This window comes from Suillus fuscotomentosus (assembly GCF_016647785.1).
Source record: "Suillus fuscotomentosus strain FC203 chromosome Unknown F5891scaffold_47, whole genome shotgun sequence".
NCBI classification, from domain to species: Eukaryota; Fungi; Basidiomycota; class Agaricomycetes; order Boletales; family Suillaceae; genus Suillus; species Suillus fuscotomentosus.
In genome coordinates this window covers 100,573-119,396 of record NW_024539559.1, presented here as the reverse complement: position 1 = coordinate 119,396, position 18,824 = coordinate 100,573, and the positions used below count along the sequence as shown (strand labels likewise).

Here is an 18,824-nt window from a genome sequence, read left to right as displayed (position 1 = left end):
TATGGGTGAGCCTGTATTCACAGCAGCACCAGAGATAAGAACAGCCACAGTCATGCCGGTAGCTTGCAAATCATGACAAATTGGGCGCACGAGATGTGTACCGCATACGCACGACGCGGCTCCCGGAGGCCATCTGGTGACGCAAGCAGCGAGACTATCAATACGAGCTCTGAGCTACGTGACGAAAGCTCTCATCTGTCGTTACACTATTTTCTACAACCGATGCAAGGTCCGTTTCTAGAAGACATTGCTCGAACCAATGGACAAGTGTTAATGATCAAAGTCTGATACAGCATACTTAGCACCGAATCACATGTACTGTCGTCGGCATTAGGTTAGCCTAAACGGGTAAAAAGAAGACATCGCAATCCGTGTTTCTTAGTACCTCTCGAGGGCGGGACCGCAGTGCCAGGCACGGTCACGGCGGTATCTCCCAACCTGTGCACACGAGATCTTTAGGCATGGTTCCTTACTGGTTCGTAGTTTATATCCAGGAACAGTTTAAGCTGTATCTGTGGGGCTGTATTACTCCATACCGCATCGTACCGCCTGACATATGACGTTTGAATGTCTTAGCTGCACAGCCTCAAAAGCTTGTATTCTATAAATTGGGTGTGTCACCCATGCGTCTAGTACAAAGCACACCCTACCTTCGCTCATCTTTCGCACAATGCAGGCAACAGCCTCAGCGGTGACAAAACCCGCCCCACCTAAATCATACAATTTCAGCCTAGAGAATATGAAAAACACAAAGATATTCAATAACCAACCGGCTTCTCCATTGTACTCGGTGGTCACCGACGCGAAGTCAGACAAGCGGACAGACATCTATGATGCTCGTGGCAATCATCTGTTGGCTCGGATCGACAGAAGAGATATCCTGCCAGACACCATCACGTTTCCTAACAGAAATGGTGGCTCTTCAATAAACCTTAGTAAATGGCTGCAGAAAAGCAAGCTTGAGAACGGACAGTACGTGGGCTAGTATAGGTGAGCGCAGTCCAGGTGACTGACAGTGTACCACAGTCATATCCACTCCATCGAGACTGCGCATGGAACTTATGTTTGGAAGTCGGACGCCGATTACCGGCTTGCTGTAAGTCAACACGCGATGCATCGCCTCTGTGCCACTCTGACGTTTGCTCCCGTGAATTACGTTCTGTCAGTTATATCGGAAGGATGACATGTCCAATCCTATTGCGCACCTCCAACAGGGAACACGAACTCAAAACTTCGCAGTGATCATGCAGGGAGAAGCGGAGCTTATTCGTGACGACGTCATCATATCCTTCTTGATTCTTGAACAACGCCTAAGAATATCTGAAAAGAACATCGTCGTCGGCGGGGGCAAGTTCGAGCAAAATCGAACGGTATTGGGATATCACGTTGATACACCGTGATTGCCTGGATGTGGATCCACGTCATGGATCTGAGATGCAGAGCGCTTGGTTTGGAAAGCCATAGATGTTCTTGAGGTGAACTGGTCCCCCAGCTAAAAGGGGGGTACCATTCTTTGGGATTGTATACGGGGACGCACGCGCGGACTTGAAGAAGACATGCATACCAGAAGTTGATACATTTACTTAGTGTAAATAAAATTATCGTCGATCGCCTAAGTTGAGCAGGCGAAAGCGTACACAGGTCCACCCTGTTCATCCCCTCCAATAATTTGGTTTCATGAAAGGCATCGGTGTAACGATGGCCTTCCTCATCCTGTTTCGGACATCGATATCAACCTCGGTACCTTTCTTATGGAAGCCAGACTTCACATAGCCCATCGCAATATTTTTCCCAAGCATGGGGGAAGGAATACCTGATGTGACCGCGCCAATCAATTCTTTTTGAGGCGATGAGTATATTTGGGCGCCCTCTGTGAAGTGTTAGCATCAAATTCACGAAATGAGGTAGCAACTGCTCTCACGTCGTGCGGGTGCACCATCCACTATGAATCCCACTCGGCGTCTTGGAGGGCCATCTTTCAAATGTTTACGTACCCCTTCCGCTCCAATAAAACCTCCAGTTTCTTTACGTTCCTTACCTGAACGTGCAGTCAGTTTCATTACATCATTCTCACGAGAAGTGATTCTCACCGATTACCCAAGACAAACCGGCCTCGACAGGTGTAGTATCCTCATCCAAGTCATTACCATATAAACACATGCCAGCTTCTACACGTAGAGAGTCCCGAGCACCCAGACCAGCCAGCTGCACTGGAGCGTTGCAAAGCAATTTAGTGACATCCAACGTTTGAGATGGTGGTATCGAGATCTAAAATTTTGTGAGAAAGCAAGCCTTAAAAATAGTCGATGTGTGTCCACCTCAAACCCGTCTTCGCCGGTATAGCCTCCCCGAGCGACGTGCAGGTTGAAACCTTCAATGGGCACAAAAGCAGACTTGCCAAACGTTAGCTCACGTAAATCAAAGGAGGTCAAGCGCTGCAAATACTGCGCAGCGGCAGGACCTGAAACACAGTCAGAATTTAGAGAAACCAGTTAGGTCACACTGACCCTGCAATGCAACAAGTCCCCAATCCTCCAAGATCTCGTGCTCTACCTTCCCACTTTTTGCGCTATCACTAGCATTCCACTCTTCAAGCTTCTCTTTGAACCACGCAAGATCCCTGTCCCGTCTTCCAGCATTTGTCACCACGTAATAGGCATCTTCTGAGTGCTTCGTGATGACGGTGTCATCGATAATGCCGCCTTTTTCATTCAGGAGAACCGATAAGGTAGAGGTATACGGGGCGAGGGACGTTAGCGACGAGGGCGTTAACCACTCTAAAAACGCTGTAACAGTGTGTCCCCGGAAACTTGTTTTGTTTCAGTTTGCAGTTTGGTAATGATGAATGCAGAACTCGACCGACTTGGATTGTACCATGTGCCCAACATCGAATAAACCAGCATCGGTACGGACGTGGGCGTGACTGGCACCTAGAAATAAATCATTATTGCGATGCTTCTCAAAGCCGACTGTGACCGCACCTTGGCCAACGTTCCCGTAGGCAACAGGCATTTGATATCCGGCGAATGGCACCATCTTCGCATCGTTCTTGATATGAAATTCGTACAGGCCTGTTTTCTTGAGGGTCTGAATAGAAGTGTGTGAGGATAATGCTTGGCCTAGCAGGTTCGCACCGACTTACTCCTTCTGTGGAGGTTGCCAATCCTCGAAGGTTGGTCCGACCTGGCAAGCTACGGTGAACTTGACATCTTGACCCGAATAGAACAAAATGTCGGGCTGTGTATGTGGCACGAACGGTCGACATATGGTCTAAATGGTAGTCTAAAGTTGGTCTAAGATATATAAGTAGCTGTGAACTTGCGGTCAGAAATCGGGTGGGAATTATATTTAGTTACTAATTGCTGATTTTGACTTGTACTACGTCTACATGCTCATCGTACGCACAATTTGGGACTGCGACTCCTCTGTATGCACCAAATGGCGAACATCAGGATGGCCATTAGCGTCGGGACAACCCCAGTCCCCAGAGTCCAGACAGCCCATTATAGAATGTTCAATGATCATTCCTATTAATTAAATCAAAACTTCAGTCACCCAGCGCTCAAAGTCCCCAAGAGGAAATTCGTGACACGGTTGCTTTCATCTAGATCGTAATGTGGGCTTTCGTCCTGATTCTGAAACTCGATATTGTTATGGATGTTTGAGTCCGACTGACAGGACTCTTACCGGATGATGGTTGATACGTGCCCAGATCATCATGCGAAAAGTTCTCGTGCCACATGTAGCGAACTGGCTTGGGTACAAGGTACGTACTCCTACTCAATCGAGGTGTAAACATTAGTGACACTTCGTCGCTTCTCATGTTCGGCCAGATTTAACGCTGACGCCATTGACATTTCCCAGACTCGTCTCAGACATCGATCCACCATGGACTCTACAACGACGCTCGTCAACCCCACTCCGCCTACACCCTACTTCCTAACCAGTACTGATTCAAAGAATGCCACATTCTACGCACACCCTGGTATCCCACTGTACACGATCACCGACGATGGGAAACAGATGATAGTCAACGACCGTCGTACTCCTGGTCGGATTGCTGCTATCTTCCACCAGCGAGAAATTCTCCCAAATACTATTTCGTTCCCAGAACGGAATGGTAACGCACCGATCAGCGTGCAAAAATGGCTCCGAAAAACTAGGCTTGCAGACGGAACGTAAGCCGTGCTTTACCTGCAGGACGACCTTTGGAGAATTCATGAGCTAGCTACTGTAGAACTGCTTTTGTCATGGGGACCGATTACGGGCCATACGTGTGGAAGATAATCTCGAGCCATCGTCAAAAGGTGAGTTCTCTTCTTCACCAAAGTACCTTTTCTCACCACTGCCTGTCTTGCAGGTTTACGCTCAATATGACTTGGACAGACCAATAGCATCATGTTCATTTCATGCCACAGTGTCAAATGGAAAGCCTGCGTTTTTACTGGAATATGACGCAGAGCCTTTACGGGAAGATATTCTACTGGCTTATCTGCTCCAGAGGCAACGAGTAATTTCAGAAGACAGGCTTATCGATGTCTTTGTAGGATCCAGCGGGGCGGACAAGACTTCATAAATGCTGTCATAGGGTTTAGGACATCTTCGCAGAAGTACAACTTACTTATCTCACTGGGACTTACTCATACATGTCGTACATAATTCGGTTTACTTGTTATCAGTGGTCAGGCGGAATGTTACTATCGATTCAGGCAATCGTGGGATCGACTTGTGTGCCTCTAAACTCACCACCAGAGTATCGATTTCCCAACGTGCCATGCCAGTAGACACTGTCAGGAACAAGCTCTCGCCAAATATTGATTAAATGTTAGGCCATGACAACACAACAAGAATTGAGATGTTTCAGATGCAGTCTGCAGCTCCCAGTGCCAGTATTCGCGTTAATGAGCCTCCCACAAGATTCTGTCAGTAACGTCAGACCTTGAATACGAACTGAGCCTCCAGTAATCCTACCAATTAAAGTCATACTTGTGTTATGGGATTGGGGATCAAGATAATTGTCATTTTTTCGCGGAACAACGTAAAAAAGCGCGCGGAGAGTACTTCCATGTCAATAATGTGTTCTATTACTCTCTTCATGCTGCGATCCAGCCTTGGAAAATATCAAGGCAAAGGAGTTTTACAGATATAAGCGAGAACTCGTTCATCCTCCATGAGCATGTGAGAAATTTGATCAGGAACCCTAACCCCATTTTTAGGTTTCCCTCCCTTTGCAAAAACATGAACATCCAACTTGAAACGGCCATCTAATACGACCATGTCATCCACAGCTCTGCGATCGATCAGCATCTCCTCCGAAGAAGGCCTCGATGGCGTCGACGGATCAGCTAGATTCTCCTTCCACCCTTCTTGCTCAGCTCTTGCTTCAGTCAGTGGTCCCATCACAGCCCGTCTAGCAGCTGAGCACCCCGCTCGCGCAACCGTCGAAGTGTACGTCCGTCCACTCTCATCGGTTCCAGGAACGGCAGAGAAATCACGTGGAATGGCAATACGAGAGATCGTAGAACGTTCCTGTCTTCTCGCACAACATCCTCGCACTCTCATCCAGGTCGTCGTTCAAGCCCTGACGAATCCGACCCCCGGTTATGCCCTTCTCGCAGCCGAAATAAATGCATGCACGCTTGCTCTTATCAACGCCGGTTCAATCGCGATGCGGGGTGTGGTTTGCGCAGTTCCTGTCGGTAGAGTGAAGAAGGGAAGCGCTATTTCCGTGGAGGTTGACGTAGCCGACGATGTTGTGCTTGAGGGAGGTGGATGTTTTGCTTTCTTGTTTGGATTCGCGCTGTCAGGGCCGATAAAAGGAAGTGCTCCACCCTGCGAGGATGTTTGGTCGACTTACAGCGCTCGCCCTGGGTCATCATTTGATCAGGCTGAACTTGTAAGGGCTAGAGAGGTGGCACGAGAAGCCGCGGCGGAAGTATGGCAATGCGTGAAAAATAGCATACGCCATCAAAAAACCATAGGAGAGACCCAATCACCGCACGAAGTCGATGTCAAGATGGAAATATAAGCGCGAGCTGTACATAGAAATTGTGCGTATCCTCTGGTTATTCACTCTGTTGCTGTTTAAGAAGTGAGTCCTTCTCTATCAGACCTATCAAATCGCTGGCGTTGACTTGAAATGCGTCTTCTCTTGTCAGTTTTGCACACATACACTTGTGATTGTGACATCTTCAGCCCGCGGTGTTTGTTGCAGAGGAAGAACATTAACGCCGTTTCCGTAAATACTTTCTCTGGGCGTGCCGTACTCCCGCTGCAATTTGATCATTCATCAACTGCATGTAGTCTGCCAGGTTCGGTGTATGTTCACTCAGATGGTCCGCCGATGATATCATGGTGGGCATCCTGTAGTACAGCAATACCTCGACCCTCGAGCACTGAAGTCACGTTTCTCCGAACTCGTCGCTGAATTGGTAGCAGTATTCGAATAAACCCCGAAATTCGCTAATCAATTGCATCACTCGAAGCGATGTCCTGTACGACTTTTGCCACGCATTATTTACAATGAGTCCTGCCTACCGTGTCCAAAAACAAGCACATTAGGTTCACCCTGAGGCCTGAGGCCTGACCCTCCAGGCACCAAGCGTTTAGATAACTAGAATGCGGCCGTTTCTTAGTACCCTATCTTGCTCATACGTCTGTATTTGAGATTGTCACGTCACCAGGATATTTTTGCACATTCAATGGCCCAGTCTTATGTACGAAACCACAGATACCTTCAATTCTATTTCAGGGTCTCGTTTCCTAAGCGAGGATGGCATGTAGGCGCAAGCTTGGGGAGATACATACCTGACTCTGCACTGTTTGAAACTCTCGCCATGACCTATCTCCATTTGTGAAGCAACTCGGATCATCATGAAATGAATCAAGTCAGGTGTATGGACAGCTGAGGATTTATGATTCATGGACACATTGATGCCCAAATCCCGCATGTGCATGACACACCGGTGATCAATAGGTACAATAGCTCGTCGCCACAAGTCGCCACTCAAGTCAGAACCCAAAGTCGGATATGAGTCACGTCATTTCCGATATCAGATACTTCAACACGCATACCCATCGTGCCCTCGACGGTGGCGAAACTGTGGGAGGCTGATGTCTTGAAAAACGTGCTGATGTGATGCTTAGGATCAGCGTCTCTTGAACAGTGTCGACAACAATGTGATACGTCAGCCTGCGCACGCTCAGTATTCGACATTGGGACATAGCACGGATATGAAACATTACAAGTGATTATGGAAAAATAACACGCGAACTCCAAGAACCCGAGCTTGGCGGTGGGTACCTATCAATAGTGCAAATCATCGCGGGTTCGTGCTGTGCTAGGACTATAGCACCTAGGGAGACAAGGTTCGTAAGGCCGTAACAAGGAAGCCTCATGAATCAGACCTCTAGTTCATTAACGAGATAGTGGAGTTTTTCCATAATGGGGCGTTGTCGTGGAGCCAACCAGCATTGCTGGATAACGCTCCATTGAGCGTCATTGACACAGGAGGTGTCTGGGTGCAATGGCTTGACGCCTGTAGATATCGCAAAGAAGACCTGTGTGTCACGCTGGAAGTAATGATATGGGATTTTGCCAGAAAGAACCTAGGGGCGATGCTGAGGACATATTCACTGACACGCAAAAATACGCACTTGAAGCATGATACATCCAAAGGAATATACATCACCTTGAGTACTAGGGAAGCCCACAGAATCGCTTGAGTCGTCCGGAACTTGGAAAAGCTCTGGTCCGATCCATCTCACCGCCCCTCCAATGGAAGAAGAGAAATATGACTCGCTAGAAAACTCCAATAGTAGAGCTGCCATCCCGAAGTCAGCCACACATGCTCGTCCGAGATCGTTGATGAAGACATTCGACTAAAACGATGAATTAATGTCGCCTAATAGGATCGAATAATCCATACCCCAGAAAGACTTCCGTGGATAACGCCATGATCATGCACTGTCACAAAAACTTAAATTGGCGGAAGTAGTAGAAGAAAGTTCAATGCGTACGATAAAGAACTGCGGAAATGATTTCCAAAAGCTATATCATCTCGTGAAATGGGACAGCAATTGTGATAATTGTGATGACTGCTTACCAGTGCCTTTCGGGCTGAGGCGGTAATTTGATGGTAGTTCTGCTCCAAGTAATGTGTCAGAGTGCCATTCTCCATCCATGGGCACACCAAGGCTGGTAATGGGCCAAATCCAAGTGCCATGCCGAAAATTGGCATCACATTATCGTGATCCAATTCCAGCCATCCTTCAATTGCCTTGCTCAATCTCTGTATTTCACATTGAGTACACCAGCAGGAAGGCCAACCCGAAGGACTCGCCTTGCTCTTCCGTTCTTTGTCTAAGTCACTTCCGTGTATCCTAACAGATTTAACTGCTACCTGTGATTCGTCAGTTAATGTACTCTCAAACACCAATGAGATATAAATACCCCAATGGTTCCGGAATCCTTCCTCCTCCAGCTGCACTTCCACACATCACAATACCCTCCGTATGTTGTAGGATAGGATCCCCTTCCTTCTAGTTGTCCCGTAAGAATACCACTGAATAACACGGTGTACGTTAGTGTTGAAGTGACTTCAAGTGAGTAGAAATGAATGATACCTTGTCTGACGGTTGGTGGAATGCGCCTAATTCGAATGCAATGCGCGTCAGCATACTGTGGAAAAGGTACACGAATGACTGAGGAGGTGCTGCTCGAGCTTGAGCATAGAAAAAAAGTGGAACTTACCTGATCTTGCCACCAGCCCGGACTCGGAAGAGGCAACTGTCGGAGGAATTCAATGACAGCTCCAACCCATGACTGGGCTGAAAAACGGTTGTCGTGTTCAGACTCAGACATCAGTTACAGTAAGTGCCAGCACTTCGGGGGCAAAGTTTGAGAGGAATGCAAATGTACGTTAACTTATAGTCGCTAAGGCGCTAGCAGTGTGAAATGATTCAAATTTTCACATAATTCATCGTCACTGCATTATGGCAAGCGTTTCTCCCGCTACAAGCTTCAATTCGCCTCTCTCCGTACACGCGTCATGAGATGTTGCGATATTGGGGGGTTGGAGCATGGAGCATTTCAACTTCGAAGTTTGGTTCAAGTTGCTGTTTGCGCTGGTTCTTCTCTGAGATACCTTTTCAAAGTTATCGCCGCGGCGGCCGCCGGCGAGACTAAACTAGCACAGATACAACACAGATACATATTATATATATAGTACTCGATAGAACGAGTCAAATGCAGTAAAGAATACTCAGTATATGTACTAGGCAACCACTTCAAGTTATAACCTTCCAAACTTCCGTGAATCATCCAGTTCCCTTCTGATGAAGTCGGCTATATCCTTGACTGTTACAGATCGTTCTTGCTTCTTACGCCAGCAGCGCCTCATGAATTCCCAATGACGGTCATCAATGGGAGGTTCGAGAATTCGTAGAGGTTCCTTGCCGTTGAACTTCGCGTTGATGACCATAAAATCGGTCCAAATATCGTAGGGCACGCGGCCAGAAAGTACCTGTCGTAGAACCAACATCATATCAGCAATATTCTACCACAACATGGCTGACTGACTTGCCTGCAGCATCACGCAGCCCACAGAGTAAATATCGCTCTTTACACACGCACGGCACGGAGATCCGTCTTGCAGGGGAATCAACAATTCTGGCGCAGCCCATCGTACATTCCCTGGTTTGCAGGATGTGAAGTATGAATTTCCCGTGAGCTCCACGTCCAGAGAGGAGAGGCCAAAATCTGATAAAAGTGGCTCCCCTCGTCCGTTAATCAGTATGTTCGACTGCAGATGAAAATGTCAAATCCCGAATGAATATCATGATTATAGTTCATGAACCCACTCCTGTGATGTCACCATGTACGACGTCCTTCGAATGAACTAGAAGTCCATAAATAAAAAATCGCCGTGTACTTGTTCGAGAGTACTCACGATATGAGATCGCTGATACCAATCCTAGGAGCTTGGAGTATCAACTACGTAAGTCGGCCTTGTTTGGTGAAATCAGAGGATCGAACAGGTACTTACAATGTGGAATCTCCACTCCAAAGAGAGATCCCTATTCTTCAATTCCAGATAAGATTGCAGTGAACCGTTCTCAACCCATGGACAAACTAGGGCTGGAAGAGGACCAAACCCCCATGTAAGTCCGATGAGCGGCAAAATGTGTGCATCTTCCAGGGTGGCCCATATCTTTGCCTCCTTGCACAATCGCTAAAACGGAATGAGATCGTGGGATCACAGAGGATGTAGACAGCTTACCCTACTCTTCTTCTCTCTATCATTAACATCAGGTTGAACTCTGATTGTTTTGACAGCAACCTAGAGGACAGTCAGTGCGGGGTTGACGGGCGTAATTCAGACCAACCTTTAGATTCATATTCTTCCCAATCCATGTACATTTCCATACATCGCTGAATCCGCCAATGCTGTCAGGGAAGGCACCCTTGTCCCTGATCTGTCCACTGAGATCAGGAAGGCCGTCTATTGGGTGAAGGTTTCTGATTTGCCATGATATGATTTAGAGTGAAATGCTAGAATCGCTGAGCCACCAACATTGGTTCACTAGCTTCATGGCTTGTGACTCGCTGTAATGCCTCTATGTGATGCAACATGTCGATCCAAGGTTGATCCTGCAGTAAATGGTTCGACAGTTACTCTTGACAAAGGAAGTAGAATTACACACTAGGACAACTGGATCGGAACAGCCGTTCACAGGTGGCTTCAAGGAGGGCAGAATACGGAGGACTGCTTCCCAAATTGGATTTGTGGACCAGCCACGAGTTGGGCTAACTGGTGACTCGGCGTTCTGTTCCGACATCAGAAAGTAACAGTAAGGTAGGAAGAGAATAAGTACAGTACCACACAAGTCATTATACCACCTTTTATGCAAGAAAACAGGCCCTAGATCTGGTAGATCACTATGGTTGGCACGTTGACCTGTCAGGTTCAGCCTGAGATACCGGTGCCGGAGAAACTCAAAGAATAAGATTCAGACGCAAAGAGCGCTCACTGTAATTACCATCCCGAGCGAGACATCAAGTCATCCTTGACGCTCTAGCAATGAGGTGATCAGCACTGAGATGATTTGGGTAAGACGAACGACAGTGCTTGTGAGCAGTGTTAGATAGTGGATGATCGCCATCAGAGCGATCTATGACATATATGCAAGGTGTTGTGACACTGGCTTCTTCACGACAGATTTGGGTGCTCCAACAACATTCAGGAGCTATTCATGGAGAGCGTGGCCTCGTTGTATGAGATAATAGCCTGTGACGGATTACTGATGTGAGTGGCCCACTTCTTAGTTATACCGAATGAAGAGTTGCAGCCATGATTGTTATACGGTGCTTACTATATAGAGGAACATCCGAGAATACAGGACTTGGTTCAAATAGGTTTTGTTGCACGAGTAAGAAGTAAGGTCCGTACAGACAGTCATGATGGTAAGCCAGACTCAAGAGATTAGTCGAGAGATGATGTGTCATGCTGTAAGAAGTGAAGCTGGCCTTTGATGTATTCATCTACCTGCTGAGAAGATGGTCTACAGTCCTCGATAGTAGACCAGCAATTCAGAATAAAACTCCAATGGCTATCAATGATCGTGGGAAACTCGGGACGCAACGGTTTTGTTCCGAGAGAAATTGCGACCACAACTTGTGCGTCTCGCTTGAACTCGGAGTAAGGTGCTTTTCCCGTCAATACCTGGCGCAAGGGTGAGGCTCAGTGTTGAAGGAATGTAATATTGGGCAAACCTGGAAAAAAATACATCCAAACGAATATACGTCGCTGTTTGATGTCGGGATCGTGATTGCGCCTTCTTCTTCAGGAATTGCAAGAAGTTCGGGTGCTATCCATCGCACAGTGCCATTCAAGGCAGACGTGAAATATGACGTGCCCGCGAACTCCGCAACTATAACGGAGAGACCAAAGTCGGATAGATGAGCCCTCCCATCGGATGAGATGAGGACATTGGACTGCAGATGTGAATATCACCAGTAACAAATTCAGGAAACCCTCTTCTCACCCCAGTAAGGTCGCCATGAACAACAGAGCACGAGTGAACTGGGCAAAAGAACCATTATCAACTATGTTGCAAAACTAAGCTAGTCACTCACGATATTGAAGACCCGCGGAAATGTCACTGAGCTACGAAGGTATGAGTACGCTTTCAGACAGATCATTGCATACAAGACAGACCAGTTGGAAACGATTGATTATGGACAAATTTTCGCCGTGGGATTCCAGATAACTTGAAAGCGATCCGTTGTCATACCAGGGGCAAACCAAGGCAACGAATTGGCCAAAGCCTGATACAGTGCCGTACAGTGGAACGATGTTATCATGTCTAAGTCTCAACCAAACTTTGAGCTCGCGGCGAAGCCTCTATAACAACCAATAAGCAACACCGAATTGTACGGAGTACACTTACGCACCCTGCTCTTTTTCTTCGCATCATCTTCATCTAGTGCTTGACTCCTGATTGACTTCACAGCTACCTGTATGTCTTCGTCAGACTCGAACATGAACATCGGGACGCACTCACTGCGATAATGCTACCACTTCTGTCCCATGTACATCGCCAGATGTCACTCAGGCCTCCGAAAGAAGTAGCATAAGCACTTGTGCGGTTTAGTTGGCCAGTTAGATCAGGCAGGCTATCCATTCTGAATCATTGAAGTCAGCCTCGATGCCGTAATGTTTGGCTGAGGTCTCACTGGTTTCTTTGATCATTAAGATTCGGGTGGGGAATTGACTGTGGAGAACTGATGGGAGATACTCCAAGTGACGTCACCCGAAATTGGAATGTCTGAAGCATTTTGGAGAAAACTTGGAGCTTGTATGTTCGTTTCACTGGTTTATGGTGTGGATCTGTGGTGTAAAGTTGAGTTGGCATTCTAGAAAGTAAACTTGCTGTACCAGACGAGAATCTAGCACGTAAAACATCGCCAGCTGAGTCTTGACTTCTGGGCGAGACCAAAGTTTCAGTAGTCTGCCGTAGTATAAATCAGTTCTTCCATAAATCGGTATGAAGATGCACCACAGCGGAAGGATCTTCAAGAATCACTTACAGACTTGCGCTCTAAAAGCTCATGTTCTTGACAACAAGCACGAGATGGTCCATTGACAGCATCGTTTGGAACATCATCATGGTCCGCATTCGGATCTTTACTACCAATGCATGGATCTGATCCGGCCAGTCCTCTTGAGAATTGAAAACAAAGAATGGACCAACACCACGAAATAATACTGATGAAGGATGAAGAGACCATGCTCTACTACTGCACATGGGGAAAGACACAGTAAGAAAGGTTGGTGCACATAAATGATTTTCCTTCATGGATACAGACGAGCGCTAGGCGACTCACCACGCTGCAATTGAACCATATTTAACGCAGAGCTAATCCACCACATGCATCAAAAGCAATCGACAGACTGCCAGTGATAGGAGTTTGCGGGATATAGTGAAGTAGTTGCCTGTGATTGATGGCCAAAAACATATTTGTCCACGGATCAAGGGTCTGGGAACGTGCAAGTAATAAACCCTGACCTTCCATCAAGACCTTGCATCTGGAGTTCTTCACCGCAGCTCGCCACTTCGATATGAACTTGCAACTTCTCCGCCTCCCCTAGGCATACTATCGTCATGGAAGACAGCTGTTCTATACTGCGTGACTTCTCCAAGTCAACCAAACTAAGATGGTTATTTATGACATGAAAATAAATGATATGGATATTAACGGACCTATCCACTTGAACTCTCAAAACACTTTCCATGGGATTGAGATTGAATAGAGGGCACCCTCTTATGTATATGTAGACACAGCCTTGCACATATTGAAGCTGTAACTCATACCAAGCTTGATTGAGTCTGCTGCATAGTCACAGCAGGTATAGTTTCCCGCAACGAAGAGTCTTTTCTACATTACCAAGGCCCGCATATTAAATTCAGCGCGTCCAATGTGACAAAGTGGCAAGTGGAAATTTTCAGAAATAAAGCTGGTTGGATGGGCGCTTGTTGAGCAAGCCCAATAAATTGTGGTTGCCCTTAGTCTAGGGTTAAGGTTACTAATACCCTATACGATCGACAGATCTTCCCACCTATTCTTTAATGTCGCCCACCACCCCATACGTGCAGTCCGGGGAGCCCCTCAATGATTTCCTTCGTTCATTTTGGCAGCGGCAAGTGGATGCAGCAGAGCAAGAGACACCAGACTACAGGCATCCTCCACTCCCTCTCGCTCGCATTAAGAAAGTCATGAAGAGCGATCCAGACGTAAAGGTATGTCACTCCGTCATAGAACAATGCAGAGTTCTCGCTTACTACGTTCACAGATGATCGCAGCAGACGCACCCATCTTATTTTGCAAAGCGTGTGAAAGTGCGTCCGGTGTTATCCTTTTCGTCACAAAAACTTGATGTTCACATTCTCTTCCCCACTTTGTCACATAAAATTTCACGCAACTTCCCTATCAAAGTCTTTATTTCGGAAATAACTGCTCGTGCATTTATTATTGCTGACTCAAATAAGCGTCGAACACTGTCGCGCGCTGATATTGCCAAGGCGCTTGCGAAGTCAGACCAGTTCGACTTCCTCATAGATATTGTCCCGAGAGAGGAGGGACTTACGGGATTGACTCAGAGTGGTACAGGGACTGGTGCTGCGGGAGGATCTGGGTCGAGTATGACGAACTTAGTCGCAGGTGTACGTGTTACCAATAAAACCTGTCGTACTTCTCAATGAACTTCCATCTAGCCGAGTCAAGCTGCTACTCATCAGGATTCTGAACACCATACAGGCGATGAATCTGGCAATTTGCCCTCGGCAGTGGTACTGGATCAGGTAAGAATTGTAATACACTTTGTGGTGGTAGACCCTATTCTATCTCCTGGGACCCTGTTTTCTCCCACTCCTGAGAACTGCGCTGGATGTATGACGTTCTTACAATCGCTTTTCACAGCTGCAGTCCCTATTAGCGCCATCGAATGCAATACATGCACCGTGACCCATCCAAACATCCGCCGATGTATAGTAGTTCACATCATAGATTTGACATAGGGTTGCGCCAGGTTGCGCAGGAAGGTCTCCATTTTAACAGCATCACAGCACTTTGCGGTAGGACGTTCGGCATCTATTGTCATACCTACACCGATTAGATTTGTTACACCGTGCTCTACCCCTAGTGAGCCAAGGGCCTCCTTAGAACCATAGTCAGCAATCGAAAGGTCATTCCTGTGGCATACTTCATTGTCGTTAGTCAACATGCACTGCAAGCGTGAGAAATATCTTAGAGGAACATACTACGGCTGGCTATGTAGACTCGAGACACTTATGGCTGCGTCTTAACATTTCATCTTTTATTCCAGAAAGTCAGTATATAAATCCATGAACATTCTGTCAGCGTGACTTGCATCGGTTCAAGTAAAGATTAGTATTCCAGATGAGTCACATAATAGTACTTCTAATCCACTGCTTCAAGATTTGTTTGCCAGGACCATTGGCAGTGGTCTAAAGCCTTACAACTTGTAATTACGGTTTACTTACTACCACACCATGATTGATTTTGTGAACATCATAATTTTTTCCGCTGATCACGCGCACGGTCTGCCACAGCGCATATGTTCTGACGTTTATCAAGTATTAGATCTATTCAATATCGACTGAATCAGCCTATCAGCGGGTTGGATTGTGCTACGGAATGTTACAGAGCGCTCTGTAGCATTCTGTAGTGAATTACGTTTCCCTGATGCATGGCTATAATCTGAATCCGTCACCAACCGCCTTGTGACAGTCTCAAAGGTGAGACTGGTCAATTGATCGCCTCATGCGTACTCTGTATCATGATCGTCGCCTCATAGCTACATAGGATATCGATGGCTATGAACTAGCGACATACGCCGCGAGTCAAGATTCAGAGACCCCACAAATATACCAGGCGGCAGCGCGAGATCCGGATACGCACTATGATATGGTGATGATCTCTCTCAATTATAGTTCAGGATGAGTTTACGTGAGTCTTCAACATTTCAAGTTTCGATCTTGGGTCCGACACGATCCCTTCCATCTTAAGGCTGCTCCCTGTGTTACTATACTATGTCTTGAGACCAGCATATCGCTACGAGCAGACAAATCTCAGTTGGGACCCGAGCTTGAAGCTTGAAGCTCTTTCGGCATCACAAGGTAATTATATAATTAGCTAGTAGCTCTGCATGCAGCTTTGAATGTTGGTGCTGTACGCCATTCTTCTTACTCCATCTGAACTGTTGGTCACTCATGAGTTACGATACAGTGAACTCAAATTCTGCGATGCCTTAGCGAGATCATATAGCGAATCTACGTGAGTGGCATTCGGCCGAATAAGAGTAATACCCACTTTCTTGGCTTACTTGTCAACGTGCTCGTGCATAACACGGAGTCTTAGGCGACTACGTCTTTTTTCAGCTAGCTACATAGTAATCAAAGAAAGTGTGGTTTTCGATGAGGTGCTTCTTCTGCAGTTAACGTTAATGTTTGTCAATATGATGTGATATCACGTATGGACAATTATACTTCAAGTACGTGTATTGCTTCCTGTAAATATTATCAAGAATTTACCTCTTCGATTTCCAAGACTCCCGAGGAACGAGAGTTCCATTGCATTCGGATGATTAGTAGGCACTGAAATTTTATACATCCAACGTTACTGCGCGAACATCGGCCCGAGAACACCGAAAAAAATGCGTAGTGTTCGCCTTATCTTAAGCATTTGGTCAAGAGATCCTCAATTTATTGGGAGCATAGCCGAGAGCATGGAATTCCAGAGTCTCTGGGACTTGTTCATTCTGATACTGTACAGGATACAGCTAAGACTTGAACAGTTCAAGTTGACCTTTGCCAAATTTACACAAGTGACGGCTGTCCAACCGTTTTTACGTTGATGCGACGGGGCATTGCGGTGGTCGTGGCAAATTCCCATAAGTCTAGCGCCGCTACACTCAGCCTCTTGAACGTCGATATAAAGAGGGATTTCGCAAAGCCTAGTATTTATTCTCATTCTGTGGTTACCCCAACTGCCCCGGGCCTATAAGATTTTGACCTCATTACGTTGCCAGGGTGACAGATGAATACTCTTTCCGCGTGGATTTTCAGCCTGAGTGTGCTGCCTAAGAAATGGCGGAAAGTCCAACTGGAAACAGAAACGTCGGGCGCGACACACCTGGATGTAGGCTCCAATGATAATGAGTGAGTAGACGGGCTTTACCTTGAATGAAGCTGACTTATGTACCAAAATTATTTTCAGACGCCCGGTCGATCTTACTGCGAAGGTCGTGAAGGAATTGGCATATGCTACTGCCCAGGGCAGTTTCGGTGACGTATGGAAATGCATGTTCTCAGACAAAGATAGCAATGTGGAGGTTGGTTCGGGTTTCGTAGTAAATTCTGACATCTGATGATGAGTCTTAAGGTGGCGGTTAAATGTGTCAGGATCGAAATTCAGGATGACAGTTTCAAGAAAATTGTCAACGAGGTGCGCCGACATGATGTAGAACACTCGCTCGAATATTGATATGAGAATATTTGCAGAGGTTAATGGATGACTTCCGCAAGTGGAAACTACTGCGTCATGATAACATTCTTTCATTGTACGGGATTACCTACGGATTTGGTCCAGTACCAGCCATCGTATTTCCATGGATGACCAACGGATCCTTGAGCACGTATCTTGGTAAAAACTATGACAGTCTCTCTGGGGCTCACAAGTTCACTTTGGTAAGTCTTCCTCAATGATAATTAGCTGCACCACGACTCAAGAGCGCCTTAACAGCTTGCTGATGTAGCTGCTGGTCTTCAATATCGTATGCCATGTCATTTTGCATTGCATTAAGATAAGCTGACAGTATATTGTGCCTAGTCCACTCTAAGGGGGTGGTTCATGCGGATCTCACAGGTGTAAGCAACTGTGGTATGCAGATATATGACACTGCTCACGTCTCCGTTTCCTCTTAGAGCAATGTACTCATCAATAAAGACGGAAGGGCTCTTGTAGCAGACTATGGGCTCTTGACTACATGTTCCGACCTGAACGGGACCTCTTACATCAGGAGTAACGTACGATGGTCTGCGCCTGAGCTCTTCGAAGTTCCAGACACCGAGGATGCATCTAGCTCACCAAGACTAGAAAGTGACATTTACTCATTTGGATGCATCGCATACCAGGTCTGTCGACAACGTGTATTTACAGCGCTCTTGTTCTCATTTGCGTCAGGTCTTATCAGGCAAGCAGCCGTACTGTAACATTCGCAGTGATCACCAGGTGGTTGTGGCCATCCTCAAAGGTGTCAAGCCTAAGCGTCCAGACATCCCTGCTATTGAAGATTGTCACTGGAACTTTATCGAGCAATGTTGGGTTGAGTCATCACAGCGACCTCCTATTGCTGATGTCCGAGATTTGATGTCTCACTATAGAGATGCTATGTGTTAACCCAGGGCTTACGGTCTTCGCATGTAATCGACGCCGCGATTGAACACCACACGGTATTGACGAATGTTTGGTTACTCATACTGCGTTACTCATACGTTGCGGATCTTATCTCTTACCTCACCGTTAAATTCCATTTGCTCATCCACGTTATTCGTTGTCTGATCGTCCGCTAGTGTTTGCCGTTTACGGCGACGGCCTTCAAATCATGTTTTTGTATCAGACAAGCATGGCCATCGACTTCTTGGGGTTCCGTGCACATAAAATGAGGGTTCGTCGATTTAGGAGAATCAATCTTGGTAATGCATAATTCGACCGTCACACTCCAAGGCTTGCTATCATGATA

The 18,824-nt window shown here is 46.6% G+C and overlaps 9 protein-coding genes across 9 annotated transcripts; 5 read left to right on the top strand and 4 right to left on the bottom strand.

Moving 5' to 3' along the window:
• Positions 1-670: 670 nt before the first annotated feature.
• Positions 671-1,400, top strand: F5891DRAFT_957271 (uncharacterized protein; the record flags this gene model as incomplete). Its single annotated transcript, XM_041375471.1, has 3 exons — positions 671-972; positions 1,027-1,096; positions 1,167-1,400. 3 exons carry the CDS (start codon positions 671-673, stop codon positions 1,398-1,400), a joined length of 606 nt encoding a protein of 201 aa, XP_041222903.1.
• A 126-nt stretch (positions 1,401-1,526) lies between these two features.
• On the bottom strand, positions 1,527-3,344 carry F5891DRAFT_535102 (uncharacterized protein). The gene is made up of 8 exons (XM_041372149.1): positions 3,143-3,344; positions 2,982-3,087; positions 2,864-2,930; positions 2,508-2,809; positions 2,319-2,461; positions 2,091-2,268; positions 1,922-2,038; positions 1,527-1,870 (listed from the first exon to the last, which is right to left on the bottom strand). Exons 1-8 carry the CDS (start codon positions 3,263-3,265, stop codon positions 1,653-1,655), a joined length of 1,254 nt encoding a protein of 417 aa, XP_041222902.1. The 5' UTR covers positions 3,266-3,344; the 3' UTR covers positions 1,527-1,652.
• Positions 3,345-3,862: 518 nt separating this feature from the next.
• On the top strand, positions 3,863-4,713 carry F5891DRAFT_1049015 (uncharacterized protein). Its single transcript, XM_041362402.1, has 3 exons — positions 3,863-4,178; positions 4,238-4,307; positions 4,361-4,713. The coding sequence occupies exons 1-3, from the start codon at positions 3,889-3,891 to the stop codon at positions 4,574-4,576; spliced, it is 576 nt and encodes a 191-aa protein (XP_041222901.1). The 5' UTR covers positions 3,863-3,888; the 3' UTR covers positions 4,577-4,713.
• Positions 4,714-5,275: 562 nt separating this feature from the next.
• F5891DRAFT_957381 (uncharacterized protein) lies at positions 5,276-6,028 on the top strand (the record flags this gene model as incomplete). Its single annotated transcript, XM_041375482.1, has 1 exon — positions 5,276-6,028. The coding sequence occupies one exon, from the start codon at positions 5,276-5,278 to the stop codon at positions 6,026-6,028; it is 753 nt and encodes a 250-aa protein (XP_041222900.1).
• Positions 6,029-7,308: 1,280 nt separating this feature from the next.
• On the bottom strand, positions 7,309-9,107 carry F5891DRAFT_535026 (kinase-like domain-containing protein). The gene is made up of 9 exons (XM_041372148.1): positions 8,753-9,107; positions 8,626-8,651; positions 8,453-8,564; positions 8,343-8,402; positions 8,106-8,291; positions 8,020-8,050; positions 7,929-7,966; positions 7,657-7,881; positions 7,309-7,608 (listed from the first exon to the last, which is right to left on the bottom strand). The coding sequence occupies exons 1-9, from the start codon at positions 8,861-8,863 to the stop codon at positions 7,402-7,404; spliced, it is 996 nt and encodes a 331-aa protein (XP_041222899.1). The 5' UTR covers positions 8,864-9,107; the 3' UTR covers positions 7,309-7,401.
• A 135-nt stretch (positions 9,108-9,242) lies between these two features.
• F5891DRAFT_534997 (kinase-like domain-containing protein) lies at positions 9,243-11,196 on the bottom strand. Its single transcript, XM_041372147.1, has 11 exons — positions 11,032-11,196; positions 10,881-10,958; positions 10,705-10,827; positions 10,575-10,651; positions 10,387-10,519; positions 10,281-10,289; positions 10,047-10,232; positions 9,951-9,981; positions 9,862-9,899; positions 9,585-9,803; positions 9,243-9,524 (listed from the first exon to the last, which is right to left on the bottom strand). Exons 2-11 carry the CDS (start codon positions 10,890-10,892, stop codon positions 9,294-9,296), a joined length of 1,059 nt encoding a protein of 352 aa, XP_041222898.1. The 5' UTR covers positions 10,893-10,958; positions 11,032-11,196; the 3' UTR covers positions 9,243-9,293.
• Positions 11,197-11,483: 287 nt separating this feature from the next.
• F5891DRAFT_957277 (kinase-like domain-containing protein) lies at positions 11,484-12,684 on the bottom strand (the record flags this gene model as incomplete). Its single annotated transcript, XM_041375472.1, has 7 exons — positions 11,484-11,723; positions 11,774-11,995; positions 12,046-12,083; positions 12,137-12,167; positions 12,219-12,404; positions 12,455-12,517; positions 12,565-12,684. The coding sequence occupies 7 exons, from the start codon at positions 12,682-12,684 to the stop codon at positions 11,484-11,486; spliced, it is 900 nt and encodes a 299-aa protein (XP_041222897.1).
• A 1,315-nt stretch (positions 12,685-13,999) lies between these two features.
• F5891DRAFT_1048994 (histone-fold-containing protein) lies at positions 14,000-15,267 on the top strand. Its single transcript, XM_041362401.1, has 6 exons — positions 14,000-14,065; positions 14,120-14,301; positions 14,355-14,400; positions 14,498-14,724; positions 14,776-14,862; positions 14,981-15,267. The coding sequence occupies exons 2-6, from the start codon at positions 14,131-14,133 to the stop codon at positions 15,023-15,025; spliced, it is 576 nt and encodes a 191-aa protein (XP_041222896.1). The 5' UTR covers positions 14,000-14,065; positions 14,120-14,130; the 3' UTR covers positions 15,026-15,267.
• A 2,310-nt stretch (positions 15,268-17,577) lies between these two features.
• Positions 17,578-18,481, top strand: F5891DRAFT_957359 (kinase-like protein; the record flags this gene model as incomplete). The annotated part of the gene is made up of 5 exons (XM_041375477.1): positions 17,578-17,769; positions 17,825-17,855; positions 17,912-17,949; positions 18,007-18,216; positions 18,266-18,481. Coding segments are annotated over 5 exons (687 nt in total), but the record flags the coding sequence as incomplete, so codon positions are not given.
• Between the last annotated feature and the right edge of the window lie 343 nt (positions 18,482-18,824).

Coding starts and splice junctions, on each gene's coding strand:
- F5891DRAFT_535102 (XM_041372149.1), bottom strand. CDS start 3,265: ATGTCGACCGTTCGTGCCACATACACAGCCCGACATTTTGTTCTATTC. Junction 2,931..2,981: donor CTACGGGAACGTTGGCCAAG/GTGCGGTCACAG, acceptor ATTTATTTCTAG/GTGCCAGTCACGCCCACGTC. Junction 2,810..2,863: donor GGGCACATGGTACAATCCAA/GTCGGTCGAGTT, acceptor AAACAAAACAAG/TTTCCGGGGACACACTGTTA.
- F5891DRAFT_1049015 (XM_041362402.1), top strand. CDS start 3,889: ATGGACTCTACAACGACGCTCGTCAACCCCACTCCGCCTACACCCTAC. Junction 4,179..4,237: donor ACTAGGCTTGCAGACGGAAC/GTAAGCCGTGCT, acceptor TAGCTACTGTAG/AACTGCTTTTGTCATGGGGA. Junction 4,308..4,360: donor TCTCGAGCCATCGTCAAAAG/GTGAGTTCTCTT, acceptor CCTGTCTTGCAG/GTTTACGCTCAATATGACTT.
- F5891DRAFT_535026 (XM_041372148.1), bottom strand. CDS start 8,863: ATGTCTGAGTCTGAACACGACAACCGTTTTTCAGCCCAGTCATGGGTT. Junction 8,403..8,452: donor AGGATTCCGGAACCATTGGG/GTATTTATATCT, acceptor GACGAATCACAG/GTAGCAGTTAAATCTGTTAG. Junction 8,051..8,105: donor CCTCAGCCCGAAAGGCACTG/GTAAGCAGTCAT, acceptor GAGATGATATAG/CTTTTGGAAATCATTTCCGC.
- F5891DRAFT_534997 (XM_041372147.1), bottom strand. Junction 10,652..10,704: donor GTTCCGATCCAGTTGTCCTA/GTGTGTAATTCT, acceptor CATTTACTGCAG/GATCAACCTTGGATCGACAT. Junction 9,525..9,584: donor TGGGCTGCGTGATGCTGCAG/GCAAGTCAGTCA, acceptor GTTCTACGACAG/GTACTTTCTGGCCGCGTGCC.
- F5891DRAFT_1048994 (XM_041362401.1), top strand. CDS start 14,131: ATGTCGCCCACCACCCCATACGTGCAGTCCGGGGAGCCCCTCAATGAT. Junction 14,302..14,354: donor AGAGCGATCCAGACGTAAAG/GTATGTCACTCC, acceptor CTACGTTCACAG/ATGATCGCAGCAGACGCACC. Junction 14,401..14,497: donor ATTTTGCAAAGCGTGTGAAA/GTGCGTCCGGTG, acceptor TCCCTATCAAAG/TCTTTATTTCGGAAATAACT.